Source organism: Trichophyton benhamiae (assembly GCF_000151125.1).
Source record: "Trichophyton benhamiae CBS 112371 chromosome Unknown Abenha-F-W-01a06.fp72, whole genome shotgun sequence".
Taxonomy (NCBI): Eukaryota; Fungi; Ascomycota; class Eurotiomycetes; order Onygenales; family Arthrodermataceae; genus Trichophyton; species Trichophyton benhamiae.
This window is the reverse complement of record NW_003315105.1, coordinates 367,569-391,526: the sequence shown is the minus strand read 5'-3', so window position 1 is coordinate 391,526 and position 23,958 is coordinate 367,569. Positions and strand designations below refer to the sequence as shown.

The following is a 23,958-nucleotide window of genomic DNA, read 5'->3' as shown; positions in this document are numbered from 1 at the left end:
CTCCGAAATTGATAGACGCATAGTGTCTTAACTCCTGTTAATTAACCATTAATAACATGTCGCTTTCTCTTTAGTTCACTCGGCCCCTTGCATGAGAGGGGGCCAAGCGGCCTGAGCTTTTCAGAGTGAAAATCCCTGGCGGTAACCCTGCTGAAGAGGCGAGAAAGGAGGCTATAAAAATAGGAATCCCCGTCCAGTATCCCACAGGCTCGGTGCAAACTGGCCTCTGGCTCCCGGCGAAGAGCGACGATCAGGGAATTCACCGACACGAACAGGGAAGTATCTAATAGTCCTATGTACGTAGCTAGAAAACCTCCGCCAGACCCAGGAGGTCAACCTATCTCGATAGACAAAAAATAGTCGAATGGCGGCACGATGGCCAGAACCGCTGTCAACTTCTCGGGCCTGGTCCGCTGGACGAACGGAACGAGGTCTCTCCTATCTTGTATTTTGGAGAAAGCAAGTGGTGGCAGGGGGATATATATTGGGCCTCAAAACGAGGCATTTTTAGATTATCTTCTTTTAAACGACCTGGGATTAAAATGCTGGATTGTTCGATGCCCAAGACCTGCATCCCTCTGTCCGGCGAGACGTTTCTTTGCTCGATGGCAAAAAACCGTACTCCGTAGTTGTACCCAGCCAGACCAGGCCAGTCGAGCCGGGGAAAGGCCTCATATCTCCGTACCTGAGCAATTGCCGCTCACCACGCCACACTCCGATGATAATAATAATAATGGCCAGTCCTGCAAGGGTGTTCTGAGGATGCTCTCGCCATCGACTTTTCTTCTCACGTCACTCGGAGTTGCCTTGCCGTATCACAGGGAGCGTCAACCTCTGCATTATTGTGACAATAACTCGGCAAATGAAACCAACGTCTCCGTATGGAGTACTCTGCTGCATCTTCACCTATCGAGAGCATATGAATAATAATATTAGCATGAATTCCTGGCCAGCGGATGGTGTGTTAGAGTTCGCAGTCACACAACCTGCTGGTGTGAAAACCTCTGTGGTTCGATAGCGCCGGCGCTTCCCTGCAGTTGTTGGCAGGGCATGTGGGCCAATGACGCTCCTTCATGTCTGGCAGGGCAACGATGCAGGCCCTCCGACCACCACACGGCGGCAAGCCATCTCGCACGCCCACCCCGACAGCACACAGCACCGCCTGTCTTCGCTCTGCGACTCCTACTCTGTAGAAGTAGAATATCAGGCTCCCTCTTTGTTCGTTTTTTTTTTTTTTTTTTTTTTTATTTATATATATATATAAATCTTTCTTGTGTTTCTTTTTTTATCTCTTTTCGCCTTTTATGCTTAAACGGCTTAAGCTGGTGGGCTTCTGACTAAGCAAGCAAGGCACCTCGTTGCTCTCATTGGCTGAATTTCCCACGGGACCGGCGCGAAGTGGAGAATGCCTCATCGCTATTGGCCAGTGCCTCCAACGCTAGTCTTCTTCAGGACTAGCGGCGTCTGCCCTGGGTGCTGCCGCCCTTTTTCCCCCTTTTGGCACCGCCCTTTTTTCTGCCTTCTCGCTTCGTCTTTTGTTTCTTTCTTTTCTTCCTTTTCTCGACCTTCAACAACATCACTGGCAGCACGTCTTCGGCGCTTCGAGCTCGACTGCTGCTCTTCTTCTTCTCCAGCCTCCTTTGACTCTCCCTAGTGGGTGCCAGATTCATTCTTTCGCTGGCTGCCTCACTGTCCGTTCATTCTCTGCTTGATTGACGCTCGCAACTTGACCCGCGCTCTTTATCTTCGCCTTGACGACCTACCGATCTTTCTATTCATTCACGACCATACAGCAATACTCTGCCTGGATATCACGCCAGTCCTGCCCGAATACAGACCTTCATTGACCAGATAACCGCCGTTCTTTTCGAAAATATACTTAGTCTTCCGACCATACTCCACCCGAAAATACAACAAGAACACCACAACCGCAAAGCAATATGGACAACTTGCGCACCATTTTCAAGCGCGGTGATGGCAAGGAAAGTGGCAACAATGACCTTAACCCTACCCTCGTCAACCTCCTGATTGCCCTGCTTGCTATCATCCTCTTTACCATGGCACTGGTCGGTATCCTGATGTTCCTCAACCGAAGACGCCGCCTCATGCAGGAGCGCCGCCAGTCCGAACTCCCCCTCTACGACAAAACCACCAGCCGCCGCCGTCTCACCATCACCGCCACCTCATACGGTCAGTGCATGGTTGACGAGAAAGAGTCCAGCCGACCTTCGAGTCCGGTCCCTGAAATTCGCATCACCTTCCCGGAGGAGGAAGATGCTGCTGGCAAGCGCACCTCTGGCCGGGTTGTGGTTGTCAGAATAGGTGAAAAGGGTGGCATCGGTCTCGAACCATGCAACGAAGACCTGCCACCATACCAGTCTGACAGCACCGAGCGATTTCAGTCCCTCGACCTCGAGCGGATGGGTGGCCTTAAAGAAAAAGGAGATCTCAAACAGTATTCATAGACAATGAATGCTTGTTTCCTACTTCAGCCCAAAAATTATAGATCTCCTCTTCTTCCACGCGCGGTGAATCCTCCCATTTTACGACTACGACGCTTGGGCGTTTATTCTTTTCGTTTCGATACCTCTCGGACCTATGGCTCCTAGCAGCGTGCGTTTTTCTTTTCCCTTTATACTCACATTTTACCCAGCTCGACTTCCCTTTTGGCTCTTCCCCCTCACGCCTAGGCATGCGAGCTTGGGTCTTCCGATCGTTCTGTTTCTGTATATTCCTTGTCATGACCCACCATACCCTGAAACGTTCCTAGGGTGTGAGTAAGTAACCCTGTGGCATACCCCCTCCTCCTGTTTCCTTGTCCCTTATTGGTTTTCTCCCTCTTAATTCTTATTCTCTATTTCATTTGGTGTGTATGATGAACCTTTCTACTTCTTTGGTCATGGTGCCGTCGGCATGTTACCGGACGGCCCCTGCGCCCCCCCAAATTGGACCCCATTTTTCTCTGTTTCTTTTTCCTTATCTCCCAAACCACTTACCTTTCTATACACAGCACTTGCGTTAATCGTAATGTTTGTGTATCTCGGCTATACTTCTTAGTAAATCCATTAATTTAACTATTTATTCTGAATATAACGCCGGGGTCATTGTAGAGCCACGTGATATCAAATTTGTGCAAAACATCCCAAACTTGAAGCTACCAAAAACTGGGTTGATTTATACCACCCTCTTGTTAGCTCTCACGCTGCTTCCAATTCCTACCGCTCGCCAGTAGCTCTAACTAATTGCTCCGGGTACACGTTTTAACAAGGCCTTTGTGGGCTGTTCGTCAGAGGTTCCGTGTCAAGCTGGACAGGAGGGCAAAAAACAATACCAATTGGCTTCACATCAGACAAAACCAACTGGCAATGCTTCCACTCGTTTGACTAAATAATAAAGAAACAGCGGACGACATGATTTAATTGCATACATCCGTACCAGAATACCTGCCTCCGAACGGCGCTCCCTCCCCGGTCGTCCCGCTCTTCCGTTTGATCTGACGCGCCATCATGAAACCAAACACCTCCCAAAAAGCCTCCGCCGCGCAAACTCCATCCTCCTCATCCTCGAACGTCAATCATGAATACCGCGAGATAAAAGCTAAGTTTGCTAAGCTTTTAGCTGAAGAGGAGGCTAAACGTGCTGCTGGGGCAGAGAAACCATCTCAGCGCGCAAAGAAGCCACCAGTGGACCAGTCGGAGCTTGCCAAAAGAGCAAAGCAACAGGACGATAAGCGGAATAAGGAGAAAGAGAATGAGTTTAAGATCCAGCATATAGGCATATTGCTGTTACTTGGGTGGTTCGGGTAAGTCGATTTCCCAATTCGATGGAAACTGTTTTATATCTAAAATGCATGGTGCTAAGCCCTGGGACATAGCCTTGTGCATATAATAGGGATATATTTCTTTACCAAAGGGTTCTTATTGACCCGGCTGGTACTGGAAGATAAATCGCAATGTGATGTCCTACCGTTACAAGATATCCCCGATGCAATTGCACCAGCAAACCTGGGCATCGATGCGCCCAAAGATGGCGCCGGAAAGGGCTGTTGGCACCCCAAGACCTTCGATAAAGCCGTGGTGATCATTATCGATGCCCTACGATACGACTTCACCGTTCCATCCAAGAGCATGGTTGAAGACGGACCACCTCGTCTGTACCACGATAATATTCCAGTTTTTTATGATACCGCAATCAATTCGCCGAATGATGCATTTCTCCTCCCGTTCATTGCCGACCCGCCTACTACCACGTTACAGCGTCTCAAGGGGTTAACTACTGGCACACTACCAACGTTCATTGACGCTGGATCTAACTTTGCCGGAACCGCAATCGACGAAGATAATATCATTGCGCAATTGAAATCGGCTGGAAAACGTGTTGTGCATTTAGGAGATGACACCTGGCACGCACTGTTTCCTGGATACTTCGAGGAGGAGCTTACGCATGCATACGACTCATTTAATGTCTGGGATCTATTTACTGTTGACAATGGGGTCACTGAACATATCTTTCCTTTGCTACATGCAGACAACTCCACGAAATGGGACGTGCTGATTGGCCATTACCTCGGTGTGGACCATGCCGGTCATAGATATGGACCAGATCACCCTGCCATGGCTGACAAACTGGCCGAAATGGACGCCCTTATTCGTAAAATGATGGATGCAATTGATGACCAGACTTTACTCGTTGTGATGGGTGACCACGGAATGGATCCTAAAGGTGACCATGGTGGTGAATCTGACGATGAAATCGAAGCTGCACTGTGGATGTACTCAAAGAAAGGTGTTTTTGGTAGAGTAAGTGACGATTCTCTGCTGCCACCCACAACGGCAAAGGAACGTCCAATCCCTCAAATAGACCTCGTGCCTACTCTGTCCTTACTCCTTGGACTACCTATTCCATTTAATAATCTTGGATCTCCAATCGAAGAAGCTTTCGCTGGCAAATCAGGTCAGGACTTCCGCAACCTTGCAGCCGTTAGTCGACTGACCTCGGCGCAAATCAAACGATATCAGCATGAGTATTCCAAGGCTCGTGGAAATGAGGCAGCCCAGACATCAAACCCACTTTCCACATGGTCCGAGGCCGAGCAGAATTGGAAAGTCATCCATGGCTCAGGCCACAATGAGAAAGTTACATATCAAGCAACCTACGATACCTACCGAGAGTACCAGCGCCTTACGCTCTCCGTATGTAAGGAGCTGTGGGCCAAATTTGACATTCCTAGCATGGTCCAAGGAATCGCTATACTCATATCCGGTGTAACCTTGCTACTATACTACGCTCGCGCAATTCGGGGCAATCGAACAAACATTACATACTTTACGCTGCGGAAAATCGGATATGGTTCCCTAGCCGGTGTTGGTGTTGGTGCGATATTAAACGTCAGCCTTGCATTGGATTTGCATATCGCTGAAAGCATAGCACTTGGGTGTGTTACAGGTGGTGTTATATCAGCAGCCTCAATGGTGCTTCAAAGCCAAAAGACTATTGGCACCATTATACCGAGATCCCTGTGGGGGTGGGCAATGTTTATCTTCACCATTGCCCAATCTGTTGGGTTTGCCTCAAACTCTTACACCATTTGGGAGGATCAGATACTTTTGTTCTTCCTTACGACTTTTGGTGTAGTTGCTGCCTTTTCGTCCTTGAGGCAGAAGGTTACGGCGGATAGAGTCCTTGGGTTCTATCACTCCATTGTCTTCACATTGCTTGGAAGGGTTGCATCGATGTCGAAGCTTTGCAGAGAAGAACAAATGCCTTACTGCAAATCAACCTATTATGCCTCCAACAACTCCTCCACGTCTTCTCCTTTGCAACTGCTCATTCCTTTCTTCTTATCTCTACTTCTCCCTGCTGTGATCCGGTCATATTACCAGGGAACCAAGTCGTACGAGGGCTCGGCTATCTTCTGGATCGGTTTCGCACTTCGAATGGGCCTCCTTATTGTTGCAGTCTACTGGACACTCGACGCTGCAGATGACGGAGACTGGTTTGCCATTCGAAAGGACCATATGAAATCAGCACGCATGATACTGGCTCAAGTTGTGCTCGCCATAGCGTTTGCCGCTGGGTCTACAACGTTTGCATGGGCTAAACCATGTGTCAGTATTGGTGTCACCCCAAATAGCACCCAATCCGGCGAAGCCAAAACATCCGTAACAATTCTAGGCTACGCAAACATTTATGGCACCCGTTACTTTTTGCTCCTGGTCAACTTTACTCTAGCTATAATCCTCCTTCAGAAGCCTATGGGTGGAGGCGCTGTTGGCCTCCAGATCTGGCAAATACTCTCACTCATGGAGATTCTTGATACGAATAACCTTACCACCACTAACTCTACGACAGGTCCTATAGTCCTTGCGCTCCTTGGCTCGTTTCACTATTTTACAACCGGCCACCAAGCTACTCTTAGCAGTATCCAGTGGGAGACTGCCTTCATCCCGCTCAAGACTGTCCAATACCCGTGGTCCCCTATTCTTGTGACTATGAATACATTTGGACCCCAAATCCTAGCCGCCCTCGCCGTCCCACTCACGGTTCTCTGGAAACGGCCGATTGAGTCGCGCCTAAATTCCAAGCCTCCGATCAGTGCGCCAGCAGCGTCATCCCCGGTACCAGCACAGGGTGATTCACAAAAGGCCTCTAAGCAATCTTCTCCAGCCAACAAACTTCTGAGTGACGTTGCACAAGCAACAGCAACTCACATGCTATACTATGCAACCATCAGCTTAGCCACAACTATGTGGGCTGGTTGGCTCAGGAGACATCTAATGCTGTACCGCATCTTCTGCCCGCGATTCATGATGGGTGCTGCTGTCCTGGCTGTTGTTGATATTGCGGCCATATTCATCGCAGCCGGTGGTGTACGATGGAGCACACTCAGCGTGGGAGAAATCTTTGGGTGGGCATGACACAGCTCATAAACGTTGTTTAATCAATCCGATATATAGACTATTCGACTTGACTTGTTCGCATTCACCAAGCATACTTTGAAAAGCATAACACTGCCGATACTGGTCTAATTGGCCGGTACATTTTCGTCCTTGAACAAGGTTTATTTGACTGATATAATGTAATTAATAGTCCTTTCTGCTGTATCATATATACTTAACGAGACCCAAGTTCGCTCACTACTATTCTTTGGCCTTCTCGGCGTATTACATAATCTTATATGCCAAGACATTACAACCTCTGGCAACGAAAGCTTTCAATCTGAGCTACGAAACGACCGAAAAGACACGACAGGTTGAAGAACATGATACAGAGGCCGCCCTCGATACTCTGCTACCCTGGCCTATAAGCGAGATTACTATTTGGCCCGTCCTACCTCTGGATACGAAAGGACTTCCTGGCGCATTAATTAACTATCCTCATCAGGTTGTTCCAGCCTCTTAACCCAACAACCAGAGTGATCTTACAACACACCGAAAAATGAGTTCAAACGTTGGCCTCACTACCCCTCGTGGGAGTGGGACATCTGGATATGTCCAGCGCAATTTATCGCTGCTGAAACCTCGCGATCCGAACTACGCAACCCCACCTGCTGGATATGGTGATAACGGGCCAAGCGATGCTGGATTTAAGCAGAGGCAGCCAGACAGGCAAATTCTCGAGCACGACCGGAGGAGAGCTATTGAAGTTCAGATCATAGAAGAAAGAGATAGGTTGAAGGAAGAAAATGAGAAGATCGCGGAGGAGAATAAGAAACTTACCTCGAAGAACAAGACAAATTCGGAAGAAACTAAGGAGGAAACACGACAAAGAAGAGTCGAATTAACTGAGGAAGAGATAGAGGAGAGGCTTGATAAGCTCCGTGAGAGGCTTACGAATGAGTTGGAAGATGAGTTGGCTGGCAGACACAAACCGGGACCTTCCCGAGAAGGGAGATACAGAGACCAGCCTGGTTATGAACCATATCCGTCCAGGCAAAGACGGCCGAATAGCCATGAGGAGAAAAGTGGCTATAAAGGCCGCAAACAGTTCAAGACCTACCAGGTTCACGAGCAGGCTGAGGCTAAAATCCAAGAGAGTGAACGGCTACGAAAAGCACTCGGTATACGCGGAGAAGAACAAGACCCATGGGATTCTGGTCATCGTGAGGGCCATGAAAGAGGAGGTAGAGACCGCTATGCTGATAGAGATTCTAGCCGACGGTGGTAGGTAGATGTAGAGAGATCTTGCGCATTTTTTGATTGATACCATATTACTGTATTCTACGAGCCAGCCATGGTTATTTCACTGGGGAATCGGCGTTTGGGGGGGTTTTCAGCTAGCGAGATTATGGGTCAAAAGGGATTTCCGCCATTTGGAAATAATGTCTATACTGTTACATGCTATCAGACATTAAGCTTCATACATCCATTATCTAAATATCAAACAAGTTCGTCCTTAAGATACCAGGGGAGAAAATCTCCTCTATCAAGGAGCATATATACCCGATTACCTCTATTGAACGAAGCGGTCGATAATCCATCCATGCTTCTTATCTCTGACCTGAATAACTTTTTTAGCTGGTAATGGCCAACCAGTACTTCCAGACTCTCCAACGAGTGAAGGGACCACCCAACATTCTCGTCTTTCAGGTGACCCTCCCAAACTCTCAATCTTCCCGATTGGTTTGCCATATTCGATCAGTGGTGTACCCTGTGCAAGGGCAGACAATTGAAGACCGCTTACAGGTGTGAGCGGGAACATACGAACTTTCGGATTGTCTCCAATATGGGAAGGTGTAGACTGTTGCAAATGAGAATACACCACATATTGGGGGAGCTCGTTTAATGAAAGCTTAGCAAGAACAGACGAAGGGTGTATATAAACTGCCCTGTCCTCTAACTCAGAGGAATAGTGGTCGCGAGACGGAAATAGTGTCAGGTATGGCACATCAATGGCCCTTCTTGGTTTCCGGGGCATATCGGGGCGAACTGGGGCAGCATCCGCACGGATAGCAATTTGATCAATAAAACCTGCAGCTGTAATCTGTTTCAATGCCCTAATTTGTTTTTCAGATGGTTCGCGTAAACGGGGTTCAAATTGCGCCAACAAGTTTGGATTGTTAATCCGGACCAGGTTGGATATCTGACGGCGTAGTTGCGACGCCTCTTTCATAGCATTCGGTCGCAAAAACATTTCAGAGCAGAATTTTTCCCCGTTAGGGGCATATGCATATGCGCAAACTGCTGTGAGGAATTTCATAGCATCAGACTTTTCGTCGTGCTTGCTAAATATCCTCTGCGCTCTGTGATAGTCCTTTCGGCGCTGCTCTCTCGCGTCGTCTTCGAGCCGATCAGCGTTCGTGTAAATTTTGTCTTCTTCCTCATCTCCAACAGGTTTGTTTTTCGTTAAGTCAAGCTGGTTTTCTTGAACGAACACCTCCGACACTGAGAGCGCGGATACCAGGGCTATTGTATATGGCATGCAGTCATGCTGTTGGCCGATATGTAACATTTTGCCAAATCTCGGGCTCAGGGGAAACAATGTAAGATGTCGTCCTGCATCTGTGACCTGGCCATCTAGTGATAGAGCAGAGAGGTTTTTGAGAAGACGTTCTGCTTTGGCTAGACCGATACGGTCTGGAGGAGTAGGGAAAGGGAAGTTAATGATGTGATGAAGACCCATGTGCTTCATTTGCAACACCACCCCCTCGATAGGGGTACGGAGAATTTCTGGCTCCGTATGCTCTGCAAATGAATCTTCATAGACCGCAGATGAGTAGAGCCTGTAGCAATGCCCAGGTCCTGTACGGCCAGCACGTCCAGCACGCTGGCTTGCACTCGCTTTACTGATCCATCCAATTGGGAAACTCTGGACACCAGTGGATAGGTCATACTGTTTCTCCTTTGAACGTCCACAGTCAAAGACATATCTGATTCCGGGTATTGTCAAACTGGTCTCAGCGACATTTGTTGCAATCACAATAAGACGAGAACCTTCGGGCACCGGTTCAAAAATCCGAAGCTGTTCTGTTGTTGGCAATTGGGAATATAGAGGCAGTACGTGGACCGTCGTCTTTGAGTCGACAGCACCCTCCTCCTCATCGAATTCATCGTCTTCCTCGTCTTCATCTGTTCCCCTAATATCGATATCGCTATCAAAGTCATCGTCTCCATCAAAGGCGGTAGCAGACTCTCCTCCACGACCAAAGTCAATATCGTCTGCCTCTACGGAGGCCTCTGACGGTCTGATCTGAACCTTAGCTTGTGAACGGCCGGAAGTCTGTGTGGATTTTAGTGCAGCTTTGAGACGCTTTGAGAGGTCCTTGATTTCGCTCTGACCCGTGAGAAAGACAAGAAAACCACCGGGAGGTAGTTTACGATGGCCCCTACAAACCTTTCGGAACGCCTCTTCAACATAATCTCGATGGGTTCGACGAGAGAAGTGAATAGTGACAGGAAACTGTCGCCCTTCCGCCTGGACTAGGGGTGGAGTTCCACTGCGAAAGAGATTTGGGTTTCGAAGGATATCAGATGTCCGTAAGGTTGCAGACATGATGACTAGTTTCAACGGTTTTATGGATGGATTTTCTGCACTCATGGTTTTTCGCAAATCCACAATACGGCTAACCATGCCTATTAGTAAATCGGTATTGACACTCCTTTCGTGGGCTTCATCAATGATGATCGTGGAATATTTTGAAAGTGAAAAGTCCTGTGCCACCTCTCTGATTAGGACACCATCTGTCATAAACTTGATTGCAGTCTTTGGGGTAACTGAAGTATCAAAACGAATTTGATAGGATACCCTGTCCGAAAATTGCGCAAGCTCCTCGCTGACACGCTTCGCCATACTGACAGCAGCTACTCGTCTTGGCTGAGTGATACCAATCATTCCAGGATTGGGACTATCAGGGCTTCCATAACCGGCCTCAAAAAGAAACTGGGGTAGTTGGGTAGTTTTTCCACTTCCTGTTGCCCCCCATATGACTACACAAGGGTTGTTGTGGATGGCTTCCATTATCTTTTGCTCCTCCCCAACAACAGGAAGATTCAAGCGAGCAGCTTGGATACGTTCGGGCCTGTTTATCTGGATAGCAAATGACTTCCTATCCGTATCTCCATTTGTCACTCTCAGTTCTTGAGGTAGTGGTTCCTCTTCTTCTGTCCTATCTCTCGGTTTAAAATTTTTGGCATTTTGAGGAGGAAGCGTGGGAGTAGCAACGTTATCTGGAGTAAACCCTGCTGCCTCATTGATTTGTTGCACCGCCCACGATTTAAATGCAGATTGGCGAGGTTTAATATTCTTTTCGGTTTCAACTTCGCTTTCAGAGGACATATTTTCCTCACTTTCTAAGTCTGAAACAGAGTCTTCCTCGGACTCACCACTGTCACGATGTGAGTCCGCTTCTGAACCTCCTGGTGCTTTATCTGCGCTAGACTCAGGTTCTGAATCAAAACCCTCCCACGCCGGTTCTTGGGTTTCGATTGGCTTTGTTTTTTGCATCCTCTTCCGCCGCTTTATGATAGGACGCCCATCCTCGCCAATCTCTAGTGGTCGCTTAAGGCCACTTCCAACTGCAGTATTGGCAGATATGTCTCCGTCTCCCCGAGCATTGGTATGAGACCGTGACGAAGGAAGATCATCATCGGAACCAGAACTTTCAGATTCAAGTATCTCCGAGCTCGAGCCCTTTTTACTGCCGGATGGAAATTGCGGCTTCTTGGATAGCGGTTTATTTGATCGTGCTAATGAACGGGAGCTCTGAAGCTGACTCGTGTCGATTTTCGATTTAGCGAGCTTTTTGATAAGTGTCAGGTTCTCGTCCTTTCGTAATTTGGTATCCTACCAGAATGTTTAGCAGTCACAACGAGAGATTACCAAAGAATCAAAGTCTTACGATATACTTATCCAATCGCTTTTGTTTTTTGCCCGATATTTTCGACTGCTGAGCTCTCAATTCCTCTCGCAACTTTTGTCTCTTCTCTTCCTTCTCTTTCTTGGACACTGGAGCTACCTCGGCAACATTGGTATCTTGTGGCAGCTTAGGCTGGTTTTGCCTATCTCGAGCTTTGTGCTTTCGCTGGCGGGGGACGAACTTGGGCATCTTCACTAACAAATATCACCACCAAATGCTGTCGAGTTCTTCCTCGTCCACCAAGATTCGAAGCTCAAAATTACAAAAATTAAATATTCTGCCATCTGAAGGCGGTGAAGATAAGAGAGATAAAGTTGGACCAGCTTATATAATACAGCCTCAAGGCAAAATAAGCAAACATGCCACTTCTGTGTATCAACAACAACTCTTGATCTTCCGTCGACCTTCGTTTAAGCCGCAGCTTGAGAGTAGTTGGAGCAGTTGGGTTGGTGCAGGATGTCGTCAGAAGCCCAAACTGAGGCTGTAGATGTGCAGTCGATGATTCCCAGCCTAGAGAACGCTCCTTATCCCGCTTCCACGAAACAAGCTGCGGGCGTTGTTGGTGGGCAGCCTACCGATGTCATGGTGGTCTCGTTCCAAGACCGGATACTCGTGACCATCACACAGAACGGACGATTAGCACAATGGGTACGCAATACTCTCATGAATGATAAAGCTATTTTCTTGCTTGTTCTAACGGTCGTCGCGCAGCTTCATGTGCCAATGGAAAGCCCAGATCCAGCAGCTGACTTCCAAACTCTGACCAGCAACCAGGAAGATGCCCTTCTTCCCCGCCCGGAATTTAATGCTACTCCTTTACTTGGTGGACGATCCGGTGATTGGGAGGTTGTTGGCCAGCTTTATGCTTGCCAAATCGCGACAGCAATAGCTGCAAAATCCCCTGAAGAGAAGAGGTTATTGGTTGTGGGACTTGGTCTAGAAACGCCTGACATTGATCGGGATATATATCTAGGTATCGTTGATCTTGTTCTGCAGTGCCTATGAATTGAGTTATGGCTCGTGGGTCAGAACATTGGTACACTACCACCACGTCAACCCTCCATAAACCGTACGTCATATGCATCAATGATGTAGGATACAAGACATTTGGAGAACCTTGCCCACATAATCGATATCAGGAGACTAGCCATTCACGAGGGGCTAATGGGGATTTAGCACCAAATGGGCCATGCGGCCGCGGTACCCATATATCAATGGTACACTTTTTTAATAGGAACAATTTGTTATTTCGACCACTATATTGATGTTTCAGTAAGCAAATTATTATTTGGTCATGAGAATTGTAAGTGTGTCAAAAATTCCACCTGTGACAAAACAATTAAGATACGCAATTACTTCATTCTATATATCTGATTGTCAGCCATGTTTAGCAATCAGCCCAAACTTTTTTAAGTCCGAATAAATTCCGAAATAGTTAGTTACATCACGTGCAAACCCCTGTTCATCAAGTTCGCATACATACAAATGCGCTCCTTTTACCTTCAGTTCTTCAGGGCGAGAACCCTGTTCTTCTGCACCTTACGAGTGCAACCATTATTGCAAGCACTGGATACTTGTGCTTGCAGTTGATGGGTGGATACTGCTTATGCCGAACCCTGTAGTTAGTTAAGCAACGACCTGCAGGTCATGGCGTGTCAATCGGAAATACGGGGATCTTCTGAAAAGGCCGACAGCTCCCTCCCAACGATTTTCAGACATGGCTTATTTTTATGACTTCTGTCCCCGGGGCTATTCGTTGTGTACTATCGATTCATGCACTGCGCCGAGGCTAACATAAGATACCATCCTGCTGCATGTTATCATTCCCCGGTCTTTAGTGTCAAGCTTGACTTCTGCAAACCCAAATAACACGCGATTAGTCTGTGGGGCTAGCCAACCAGTTCGATAGTTGGCATTGTTACCGAGCTCAGAGAGACCAGGTGTCTACCTCGGCAGAGACATGGCATTCAACAAACCCACATTGCTAGGGACGGAAAAGGGCGGAGATCTCGCTTCTCCGCTTCTATATATGCCCATATTCAACCATGGCCATGTTCATCCGTCCCCGGCAAATGAGATATCGAAGTTGAATTCTATGACAACTTTGATTCAGGGGCGGGTATGGCAGGAGAGAACTTGGTTCCTGTTGTTGTCGGGGTAGGGGACATAAAAAATGAATCAAAGAGGCTCGAAGATGCAGTTGAGCCAGCATATCTGATGATCGATGCCATTTACAAGGCAATTTCTGACACTGGACTTTCACCCGATAGCTGTATGAAGCTTCAATCATGTATTGACAGCGTGGATGTTGTTGCTACTTGGACGTGGCCTTATTCGGATCTCCCTACTCTTCTATCAGACAAGCTCAACATACAACCCCGTCACAAGTTATATAGTCATCATGCAGGAAATGCACCTGCTAAATTGTTTGATGACGCTGCTCGACGATTGTCCCAGGGCAAGAGTCAGATAGCTGTAGTGACTGGAGGAGAAGCTCTGGCATCGTGTATGTTCTATTTGTATATTCTACGAGAATTTTTTGTCGGATACTAAGACAAACTTGGTGGTAGTGAGTGCCTTCGCACGGGCGGGGAAGCCTCCCCCATCAAATTGGACAGAACCGGCTCAGAGCGTGTCCGAAGTGTTCCAGCCAAAGGGATCGGGGAAGAGAGAAAGTAAGTTCTAATGTCTAGTTACTGCTGGAGTACAGTTCCCTTACTAATACTAATGTAGACGTTGGAACGATACACTCTGTCGGTTTACCTTTACATGTCTATCCGCTATACGAAAATGGATTCAGAGCATACCGCAAACAGTCATTACGAGAAAACATGAAAGAATCAGCGAAACTATACGCCGAGTTTTCAAAAGTTGCAGAGAAGAATCCCCTTTCGTGGAATTTTGGAAAACCGGCAGAGACTGAGCAATCGCTCAGCACCGTCACAGGGAAGAACAGGATGATTTGCTACCCATGTATGTTACAAATTGCATGTATTATATGAAACGATGTGAACTAATAATTGATTATAGATCCACTGCTGATGAATGCCTTTAACACGGTAAATTTGGCAGCAGCTTGCATTTTGACCACAACGCAGACAGCTCGGCAGCTTGGAATTTCGGAAGACAAATGGGTCTACCCCTTGGGGGGCGCAGGTACTCAAGACAGCAACAATTGTAAGTGGGTGAATTGTTTTTGTTCCATTGAGCATTCAGTGCCATACTGACCTTAGCTTCTGTATAGTTTGGGAACGGCCGAACTTCTACAGTAGTCCTTCGATATCAAGGTCATTGGATGCAGCTTTGTCCTCCTCTGGGCTGAGTAAAGAAGAAGTCCACCTGTTTGACTTCTATTCGTAGGTTGATAATACCTATAAGCCACATCGCTCAGATGCTAATAACATGAGTGTACGCTCGAACAGATGCTTCCCAGTTGTTCCAAAGCTTGCAGCTTTTCACTTGGGCTTTCCTAGCGATGGCTCGAAACAATTAACTCTTCTTGGTGGACTCACCTCCTTTGGAGGAGCAGGGAACAATTATTCTATGCATGTAAGCGATATGCTAGCTCAAAGTATAATAACAGCGACTTACATAGGTGTATAGGCTATCACTGAGATGGTGCGGCAACTCAGAAAATATACAGGAACTCCTAGACATGGTCTGATACTCGCAAATGGCGGTTTATTGAGTTATCAACATGCTATCTGCCTCTCATCCTGCTCTAGGAGAGATGGGTTATCATATCCAGTTAAAAATCCTCTTCCTGAGCTTGTCACTGACGTCGTGATTCCGGGTATTGATGTTCAAGCAGAAGGCGAGGCTGTCATCGAGGTAGAATCTTCCAATGTACTTTGAAAGGATTCTGGCCATGCACTAACTCAATTCTAGACATATACTGTTGAGTTTAATCGAGATGGAAACCCTATGTTCGCATATATTGTTGGGCTTTTGAAAACTACCGGCCGGAGGTTTGTTGCGAACCATGCTGATGATGCTACCTTGGAAGAACTATCGGATCCTGGGAAAGAGCCTATTGGAAGATCTGGGTACGTGACTACTGATACTACTGAGGGCGGAAAAAACCTATTTTCCTTAAAATTACTTACGAAGCTCTGATTGTGCATTTCGCTATTGAAGTGCTTTGATGACATGGCAATATTAGTATTTACACTCTTTGTATATTAGTCGACTACTTTCTCAGTATAGATTTACTAGCAATTATTCAGTTGTTAATTACGGCGAAATGAACAATTGATGGCATTCTTTATCAGTAATATGTAAGAATTGAATGACCACTTGACACTTACACCTTGTTTAATGAGAGGCCATGAAAAGCCCTTCTAGTGCTAAATGAATAACTCTCGCCTCTACGCTCCAGAAACATTGACTCAGAGGTAATTCTGGCTGCTATTCCCAGATAGGGTAAAGAAAACGTGCTTGAGAATGTTTTGTAAACCAACCGCTGATATTACTACCTGATTGCATGACTTAAAGTTGACAAATTATTCACCCCATAAGGAAACGAACCACGGCTTTAGGAACTGCTGCTTTTACGCAACGTTGTAACAACCTCCTGGAACCGCCCCTCGCCAGCATCACGGTCATAAAGCCGTGGATCAACCGAGTCCCCGCTAAGGTTACATTTGAAACAGCGGCCATTCACGTAGTCAAGATTGCCCTTCTGTTCATCAAAGAAGCGACGAGCTTCTTCAGCACTAAGGCGGCCAATATCGTACATGCTTGGCCATGCCTTCGCGTAAAGAGCCAACATCAGCTCGACCTTATCTAGGCCCGTAATATCGACTTCTTTAAAGGCTTGGTTAAATGTTAGCTCTGCTAATATTATCAGATAGTAAGGATGAGCATGGCGTACTGGACATCCTGACACCCAATAGATAGCTGCAGTTCTAATTTTCGGTAGGAAAGTGGAAAATTGTCAAAGAACTTTCAAGTAGGGTCGTTGTAAGAAAAAAAAAAAAATGAAATGCACTTATGGTCGTTCTCTTGGGCGTCCTTATGACTTTGATCTCTGTAATTGGTGTAGGATAGTTGGGAGTCTCGAAGTAATTGTTGATGAATATGTAACTGCAGAGGAATAGGATGCCCTTATATATAAGGATCCCTATTCTTTGGTCACAGAAATTTATAGCGCTCCAAAACTGTCGGAAGTTTTATGTAAAGGAGAGAGGCACTTAACAATATGTTGAAGTTCAAACAATGGTCTATTCGTGACAATAGAGCAAACAATGGTTGCCTTTTACCATGGGGCTTGGATTGACTTCAACTGTTTGCAGTGGTACAAATATCGCGGATTCAATTTTTTCTTTTGCTGTGGTTGTTCATTCTCAAGTAATATTACCTTGAGGCTCCAGGTAGTTTTCTAGTGGCCTTGCCCGTTGAACTTAATGTAGAGTGTAGCCATTCATACTATTTTGGTTAGCCACAAACATCTATTGCAGGAAACTAACATATTAACAATTATTCCTTTATTTAGCAAAGCCATCTAACTGGGCTATCTGTATAAACGAAGTTCCCAGTCGCCGGTAGTGATGTGTGTGATGGCGTTTGATATCTTGAGGCTCAGCACGGCGGTAGTTATTTTTAAGTTAAGTTTATGACATAAGCAATGCCAAGTAGCTAGTGCTTAATTATTCGGTCACGTGGTACTACTCCTGCACGTCAGCGGAAATTAATGTAGGAAGAGCGCGACTTCGGGAGCAAGTCCATGGGCTATGGATTAAGCGCGGTGTAGATTTTCTATTACCGTGGAGCCCAGTGTTATACACAGGCTATTGGCTGTAAGCCATGGCTTATAGACAGAATGGCCAGTATCCGCCGTCCCAATCACCACGGCAGCCCTATCCTCCAGCAACGCCTCCGCAACAATCCTACCATCAGTCTCCCCAGGTCTACCCACAGGTTGTAATTCCAGCATATCCTCCTCACTTAGCACAAAGCCCGCTGTTACAGCCCCCGATACGACCGCATGATTTCACCACCTCGGCTGTCTCTCAGCAAGTCCCTCCTCATTATCCTGCTCCGCCGCATGCGAACTTCCAGTATGGAGGGGTTTCCGCTACTCCAGGCTCGCCGTATGCGATGCCGAACCGACATCCTGACTCTTACGCCTCTCCACACTCACTGTACCCGGTGACCCTACCACCCCATTCTCAGACACAAGTTCCTCCGCGTCCTTCTCAGCCGGTACCTCAGCGACCAGTTTCACAGCCAGTTTCCCAACCAGTTTCTCCTCAGGTACAGAGTCTACCACACACCCAAGGATACTCACAATTTCCTACACAACCAAGTCCGACGATACAGAACAACCACAATATACCGAAAACGGCTAAGACACCCACTCCCCGACCTCAAACTCGGCCGTCACCACAGATGACGGGAACAAAATTGTCACAGCAGCAGAAACAGGGGGGACATGACAATTCAAAGCCACACGTGGACTATCAAGTTTTGCTTCTGGCCCTCGCCGATGAATACCTTGATGCAGCACATAGCCAGGCTACTTTAATTGCAGTTTCCCAAGATGAGCACGAGACAGAACAGTATTACAAATTGATTGCCACCGGGCTGCGATGTATGGAGGCACTGCTGAAGGTTTGTTTCGTACTGTACTGTTGACTGCAGTTATTGGGATTGCCTAGGGTGGAAGTAAATGTACATGCTGACATATATAGAACTGGAGACTTGCTCCCCAAACAGAAGCACTTGTGACCTTGCGCTTCGCTAAAATACTTTATGAAGAGACGAATAACGACACTGTAGCCGAGACTATATTGAGCAAAGGGGTACGCTTCACTATAATCCCATCCATACTTAGGCCCCCTACGTTCTGATTTTCTCTGCTTGTGAGATGCTAATACTGTAAAGATTGACCTATGTGAACGGGTGTGTAGTTCGTGTGTGTGGTGATCCAATAGTCATGGATTTAGCTTACAGGGGTATTGTATAGAATAGGATGTTTGATCTCAAATACGGTATGCAGCAACTACTATGCCGAATAGTGTCCAAATCCAACCCGCGAGCCGCAATGAAGACAGTTGATGGAGTGATTCGTGACATAGAAACGTAAGTGTACTTTGAGGCGTCTTAAAAATTCTTCTAACTTGAGTAGGTATCGACATACTGGCTGGGAGTATGCGTTTCGGTTACTGAGGGCTTCAATATCACTCTCGCCGCCGCCACACCAGGATTTGGTAGGTGCATTGCATAACCTTCAAAAAATATCATCGTTAGCGGCATCATGCGGTGATAAAGCGGTCTCGACTATAGCCGCCGTTCTTGAGGCTTTGATCCACCTTCAGCAGTCCACAAACGCAGACTCCATCGAACATGCACAGCGAGCAATTGCTACAGCTCGAAGTCACCAGCTTGATCCTGAAATTCGTGGTATACCCCAACTTAACTCCGTCATTCAAATGATAGATATATGCTGCAGTGTCCTTGAATACGATACAAACCAGTCTAGCCAGAAACTCAAAGAAATGCAGCGATCCATGGACAAAGATATTCATAACCCAAAGTGGAAAGATGATGGGTCGTTCGCTCTGCCTTTGAGCGCCGGAACTATGAAATCAGCGTCACCTCGAGAGCCTCGACACGACGGTCACATATTTGAATTAACAATGAGCTGGCTTCCCGAACATGACTTGTATGCACTGTGCTATTTTCTAAGCTCTGTCACCTTGAGTGCAAAGAATTCGCAAGATGGCCATAAGGCAGAGAAATATCTTGAGGAGGGCTTGGGAATGATGAGAGGTAAGCGTATTACTCACTCTTAGCCCTATTAATCAAATCGTCACTGACATGTCTTCTAGCTGGTCTCTCATCACCCCAGGGGATCTCTGAGTCTCTTGTAGCTTCCTCTTCTCGAATTCACTGGAGGAGAAGTTTATACTGCAACATGCTCCTCCAACAGGTTTTTCTCTTTTGTTCTCGGACCGAATGGCGAATGGCAAATAAGACACTTAAAGAGGTCAGGAGTACGCTGGCCGAGCTCGGTGACTCAGTAAGCGATGATATTAGGTGTCTGGCCGAATATGCACGCGGCATAATCCACCAAGCAGTCGGCGACATCGAAGCTGCGATGGCTACCTTCCAACAGCCCATGTTTTCTCTGTCCCAGGCCACCAGCAAGATCCCACGAAGCAATCCTCACCGTGATACCATAATCCTAGCCAATTTGAATCTTGTACTTCTTTTGAGAGACCCTTCAAAAGCAGATCACTCTCTTGCTTCGGAAACACTGAGCGTTCTCGGCCCACATTGTCAGAATAGCCCTAACAAATACATCCGGGCAGCTCATTCTCTTATAAGTGCTACTGTGCACACTGAATCTACAATTCAGACAAAACGTGATCTTCACCAGGCACTACAAGCGGCCACGGCAATCCAAAATTGCCAAATAACCTGCATCGCCCTGACGTTTATGAGTTGGAAATATTTCCGTGGCGTGATTGGTGAACAGTCTGAGAAGAGTGCCATGGCAGCTAGAGCCATGGCAAGAAAGGCAGATGATAAGTTATGGATGAGTGTCACGGATGATTTGCTAGCTGAAACATTGGACAGACAAGGAAAATCAGCCGATGCCCAGACACTGAGGGCCAAAGCAGATAAAAAGTTGGAAGCATTGCCGCCGGCGTTAAAAATGAACAAGCCTGATGGGACTGGAAACGGAAATCTAAGCACCAACGGTGGTGCCTCAAAGAAATATGTCTAGATATAATGCATGTGATATATTACAGCGAATATGGCGTTAGAAACATATCGACCTCATGGGGAGAACGGCGTATTTAAGGGGGCAAAGGTAATAATGCATTTCAGAGCGCAATCTCACACCACATAGGTCGGTTTATTACGTTCTATATAATGGGATGGCCGACACACGCAATGGCGATTGTTATCCGTATGATACGGAGGATGACTGATTGAAGATAATCAGCTTGCTTTCCTTCTAACAGAGCATATATACAGTTTGCCGAGTTTACCTTGGTCAAGGACGTCAATTCAAATGCAAATAAACAAGGCTGACAATAACCACCCATTAACCCAACTCCTTTGAGGGTATACAGAGGTCTTCTGAATTGTCCCTTGCTCGCCAATGTAGCTAAGCCCCAAACTCCAGAAAACAGAAAGCAGAGTAGTAAATATGCATAACTCGAAAGCCAAAATGGAAACAAAACAGCAATGCATGCAAAGGGGGAATCATTGTACAACAGAGAAAAAGGACAAAAAGGAAGAGGTGGACGGATCAGCCCAGTCCGCCCCATGCGCCTCTTATCCTTCGTGCTAGTTGTATGTCCTTTTGCATGATGGTGACTCGTTTAGCGTGGATGGCGCAGAGGTTTGTATCTTCGAATAGGTGGATTAGAAAGGCTTCCGCGGCTTCTTGCAGCGCTTGTATTGCTTGTGACTGCCACCGTAGTTCCTGACCAACTTCCGAGGGTAGCAGATCCATGGCAATTTCACGGACTAGACGAGCGAAGGGTAGTTTAAGAAGAAGAAGATCCCATGATTTCTGGTATCGTCGGATTTCCTTTAGCGCAACGGTTCCAGGGTGATAACGATGTTTCCGCTTGGCAGGTAGGGGGTCACCAGCTGGACAATTCTCAAGTTAGATAAGGAGATTATTAGTGTCAAGTATGTATTGGAGAAAACAACATACGCTGTATATCTGATGTTCGCGATTCTCTGGCTTTCGACTTCGTTACTCCCCCTCTACTTCCGCGCGACGAAGAGCCGCCCCTCGAGCTACTATCTCCACCACCTGTTCTCCTTGCCACAGAGGATGACCCGGGCACCGTCTTAGCCCCCTTTTCCGCTCTTGGTGGCATGCCTTATCTCCTCAAATATGATGCGCGCGCAGTGTGATAGCTTCTAAGGATTGCGGGGTATAGACTCGAAAACGATCGTAGCTGCTGCAAATCTCCCTGGAAGCGATTGGAGGAGTATTCCGGAAGGTATTCAGTTCAATTGAACATATCTCGCCAAAGAGTGCAAGGATGTTGGCTTCAATGACTTGGTATTTGACGTGAGCGCCGAAGAACGGTAGGTATAAAACGGCGCAAAAACGGAATTTGTTCGAAAACAGGAGTCGCAGAGACAAGGATGCCGCATCCAGGCCTGGATAAAGAATCAAACAGAGTCACAACGCAGCAGCTTCGAGAGACAAGTCTGCCGGCTGGTCGAACAACTAACGGGCGAAGAGAAAAGAAGTCAAAGAGCCGAAAAGACGAAAGGACCTCCGGGACGTTTTTTTCTGTCTCCCCCAGCCATCTCAAAGTGGAAAACGCGACGTCGAGGCCAGGGAGCTCTCTGATTGGTTGAAGCTCGCGCCCAGCCACTTTACGCGTCTGTCACGCGACAGGGGAGCTAGTCCGTATTAGGATTAGCGTAATTAACCGGACAATAGTTATTCCATCTCACGTGACTTTTACTATTACGCCAGTTATTACATAATCTGATGACAGATAAGCTTCCTGAAGTTTCCTAACTTATCAAAACGAACGTCGAGGAACAAAAAGAAACAACAGGCTGGCTTCAATTTCAGGCCAACGAGGGACTCGCAGTCACTTTGCTTTGCTCTCGATTACCCTGGTTTCATGGAAGTCGGCTGCGCGTGATATGCTAGGCACACGTCTCCATTGACCTGGATTTGTTCTTCGGAGAAGACGCTCACTACATCCACCCGTGCCCGCGCTGAACTTCATCTACAGCAAGCATGGCGGCGATCTGGGGCAACGCCGGTCAGGGCGGACAGTTACCGCTGGAACAGTGGTTCTATGAGATGCCACCGTGTACAAGGTGGTGGACAGCTGCAACAGTGCTGACATCGGTTCTGGTGCAATGTCACGTTCTTACTCCTTACCAGCTATTCTACAGCTTCCGGTCGGTGTTTATCAAGTCACAGGTGAGTCCGGTTATTGAATGCAGCCCGCTGGCTATCGGATATACATACTGACTCTGGTGTGTAAAAAACTAGTACTGGCGACTCATTACAACATTCCTCTATTTTGGACCGTTAAATCTAGACCTGTTGTTCCACGTCTTCTTCCTCCAGCGGTACTCGCGACTACTGGAAGAATCTGCCGGCCGTTCTCCCGCCTTTTTCTCCTGGTTGCTACTTTACGCAACGTCCATACTCCTCCTTGCCTCGCCATTTCTATCTCTACCATTTCTCGGCTCTTCCCTCTCTGCTAGCCTGGTGTACATCTGGGGCCGGAAGAACCCAGATACAAGGCTAAGCTTTCTGGGACTACTCGTATTTACAGCACCATACCTGCCCTTTGTACTCATGGCATTCAGCCTGATTGTACATGGAACAATTCCTAAGGACGAAATATGTGGTGCTGTGGTGGGACATATCTGGTATTATTTCACGGATGTGTACCCTCAAATGTATGGAGGGGTGCGGCCGCTGGATCCTCCCGCCTGGTGGAGAAGATTATTCGAGTCAACCAATACTCAGGATCAACGAGCCACGAACGCAGCCCACATAAACAACGACATGGCTGCCATTGCCGCTCGGGACGTGAGATAAGCCATACTATGGTTTTTTGCGCCCCGCGGCTTCCGGATTGTAGCCTTCTCCCTTCTACGTTTATGAAAAGGATGGCAACTATGGGCAAGTGGAACTACTCTCTCAATGGACGATGCCCTTTTGCAGCAAAATTGGTGACTAAGGAATAGATGGTGGCATTCTTTTAATCTTTTATTTGTTGACCTTTATAAAGCATTCGGCACTACTCTGGGATACCCACTTATTGTACACAATGGCGTTTGGTTGGTCGGGGCTCGCATAATTTATTTTGTTTCATAGCCTAGAACTTGAATTTGAGCTGCATTGCTTCCTTTAATCCTTACACTGCTTGGTAAATAGGTTGAAGCTGGTGCATTAAATATGTTGTTACTGCTACTATGCAATGGCCAGAGTAATAACTGGAAGCACTTCCACGAAATATATATAATGCCAATCAAAGATAACTCAATTAGCGGGATTAATGCATATAAGTTATAAAGGAACAGAACAATAAACTGGGAGCTAGAGAAAGAAGGTCACAAAGGGGAATTGATCGTTGCATAGTGCTTAG

At 47.0% G+C, this 23,958-nt stretch overlaps 9 protein-coding genes across 9 annotated transcripts; 7 read left to right on the top strand and 2 right to left on the bottom strand.

The window, feature by feature from the left end:
- Positions 1-1,454: 1,454 nt before the first annotated feature.
- Positions 1,455-1,670, bottom strand: ARB_07568 (uncharacterized protein; the record flags this gene model as incomplete). The annotated part of the gene is made up of 1 exon (XM_003014217.1): positions 1,455-1,670. One exon carries the CDS (start codon positions 1,668-1,670, stop codon positions 1,455-1,457), a length of 216 nt encoding a protein of 71 aa, XP_003014263.1.
- A 270-nt stretch (positions 1,671-1,940) lies between these two features.
- Positions 1,941-2,465, top strand: ARB_07567 (uncharacterized protein; the record flags this gene model as incomplete). Its single annotated transcript, XM_003014216.1, has 1 exon — positions 1,941-2,465. One exon carries the CDS (start codon positions 1,941-1,943, stop codon positions 2,463-2,465), a length of 525 nt encoding a protein of 174 aa, XP_003014262.1.
- Positions 2,466-3,506: 1,041 nt separating this feature from the next.
- On the top strand, positions 3,507-6,917 carry ARB_07566 (uncharacterized protein; the record flags this gene model as incomplete). Its single annotated transcript, XM_003014215.1, has 2 exons — positions 3,507-3,802; positions 3,875-6,917. The coding sequence occupies 2 exons, from the start codon at positions 3,507-3,509 to the stop codon at positions 6,915-6,917; spliced, it is 3,339 nt and encodes a 1,112-aa protein (XP_003014261.1).
- Positions 6,918-7,437: 520 nt separating this feature from the next.
- ARB_07565 (RNA binding protein, putative) lies at positions 7,438-8,166 on the top strand (the record flags this gene model as incomplete). Its single annotated transcript, XM_003014214.1, has 1 exon — positions 7,438-8,166. The coding sequence occupies one exon, from the start codon at positions 7,438-7,440 to the stop codon at positions 8,164-8,166; it is 729 nt and encodes a 242-aa protein (XP_003014260.1).
- A 285-nt stretch (positions 8,167-8,451) lies between these two features.
- Positions 8,452-12,043, bottom strand: ARB_07564 (uncharacterized protein; the record flags this gene model as incomplete). The annotated part of the gene is made up of 2 exons (XM_003014213.1): positions 8,452-11,781; positions 11,837-12,043. The coding sequence occupies 2 exons, from the start codon at positions 12,041-12,043 to the stop codon at positions 8,452-8,454; spliced, it is 3,537 nt and encodes a 1,178-aa protein (XP_003014259.1).
- A 267-nt stretch (positions 12,044-12,310) lies between these two features.
- Positions 12,311-12,859, top strand: ARB_07563 (uncharacterized protein; the record flags this gene model as incomplete). The annotated part of the gene is made up of 1 exon (XM_003014212.1): positions 12,311-12,859. The coding sequence occupies one exon, from the start codon at positions 12,311-12,313 to the stop codon at positions 12,857-12,859; it is 549 nt and encodes a 182-aa protein (XP_003014258.1).
- A 1,116-nt stretch (positions 12,860-13,975) lies between these two features.
- On the top strand, positions 13,976-15,970 carry ARB_07562 (uncharacterized protein; the record flags this gene model as incomplete). The annotated part of the gene is made up of 7 exons (XM_003014211.1): positions 13,976-14,373; positions 14,565-14,827; positions 14,885-15,031; positions 15,099-15,210; positions 15,277-15,403; positions 15,458-15,700; positions 15,743-15,970. The coding sequence occupies 7 exons, from the start codon at positions 13,976-13,978 to the stop codon at positions 15,968-15,970; spliced, it is 1,518 nt and encodes a 505-aa protein (XP_003014257.1).
- Positions 15,971-17,659: 1,689 nt separating this feature from the next.
- ARB_07561 (uncharacterized protein) lies at positions 17,660-20,588 on the top strand (the record flags this gene model as incomplete). The annotated part of the gene is made up of 5 exons (XM_003014210.1): positions 17,660-18,466; positions 18,547-18,657; positions 18,822-18,937; positions 18,984-19,627; positions 19,687-20,588. 5 exons carry the CDS (start codon positions 17,660-17,662, stop codon positions 20,586-20,588), a joined length of 2,580 nt encoding a protein of 859 aa, XP_003014256.1.
- Positions 20,589-22,714: 2,126 nt separating this feature from the next.
- Positions 22,715-23,550, top strand: ARB_07560 (uncharacterized protein; the record flags this gene model as incomplete). Its single annotated transcript, XM_003014209.1, has 3 exons — positions 22,715-22,778; positions 22,900-23,399; positions 23,452-23,550. 3 exons carry the CDS (start codon positions 22,715-22,717, stop codon positions 23,548-23,550), a joined length of 663 nt encoding a protein of 220 aa, XP_003014255.1.
- Between the last annotated feature and the right edge of the window lie 408 nt (positions 23,551-23,958).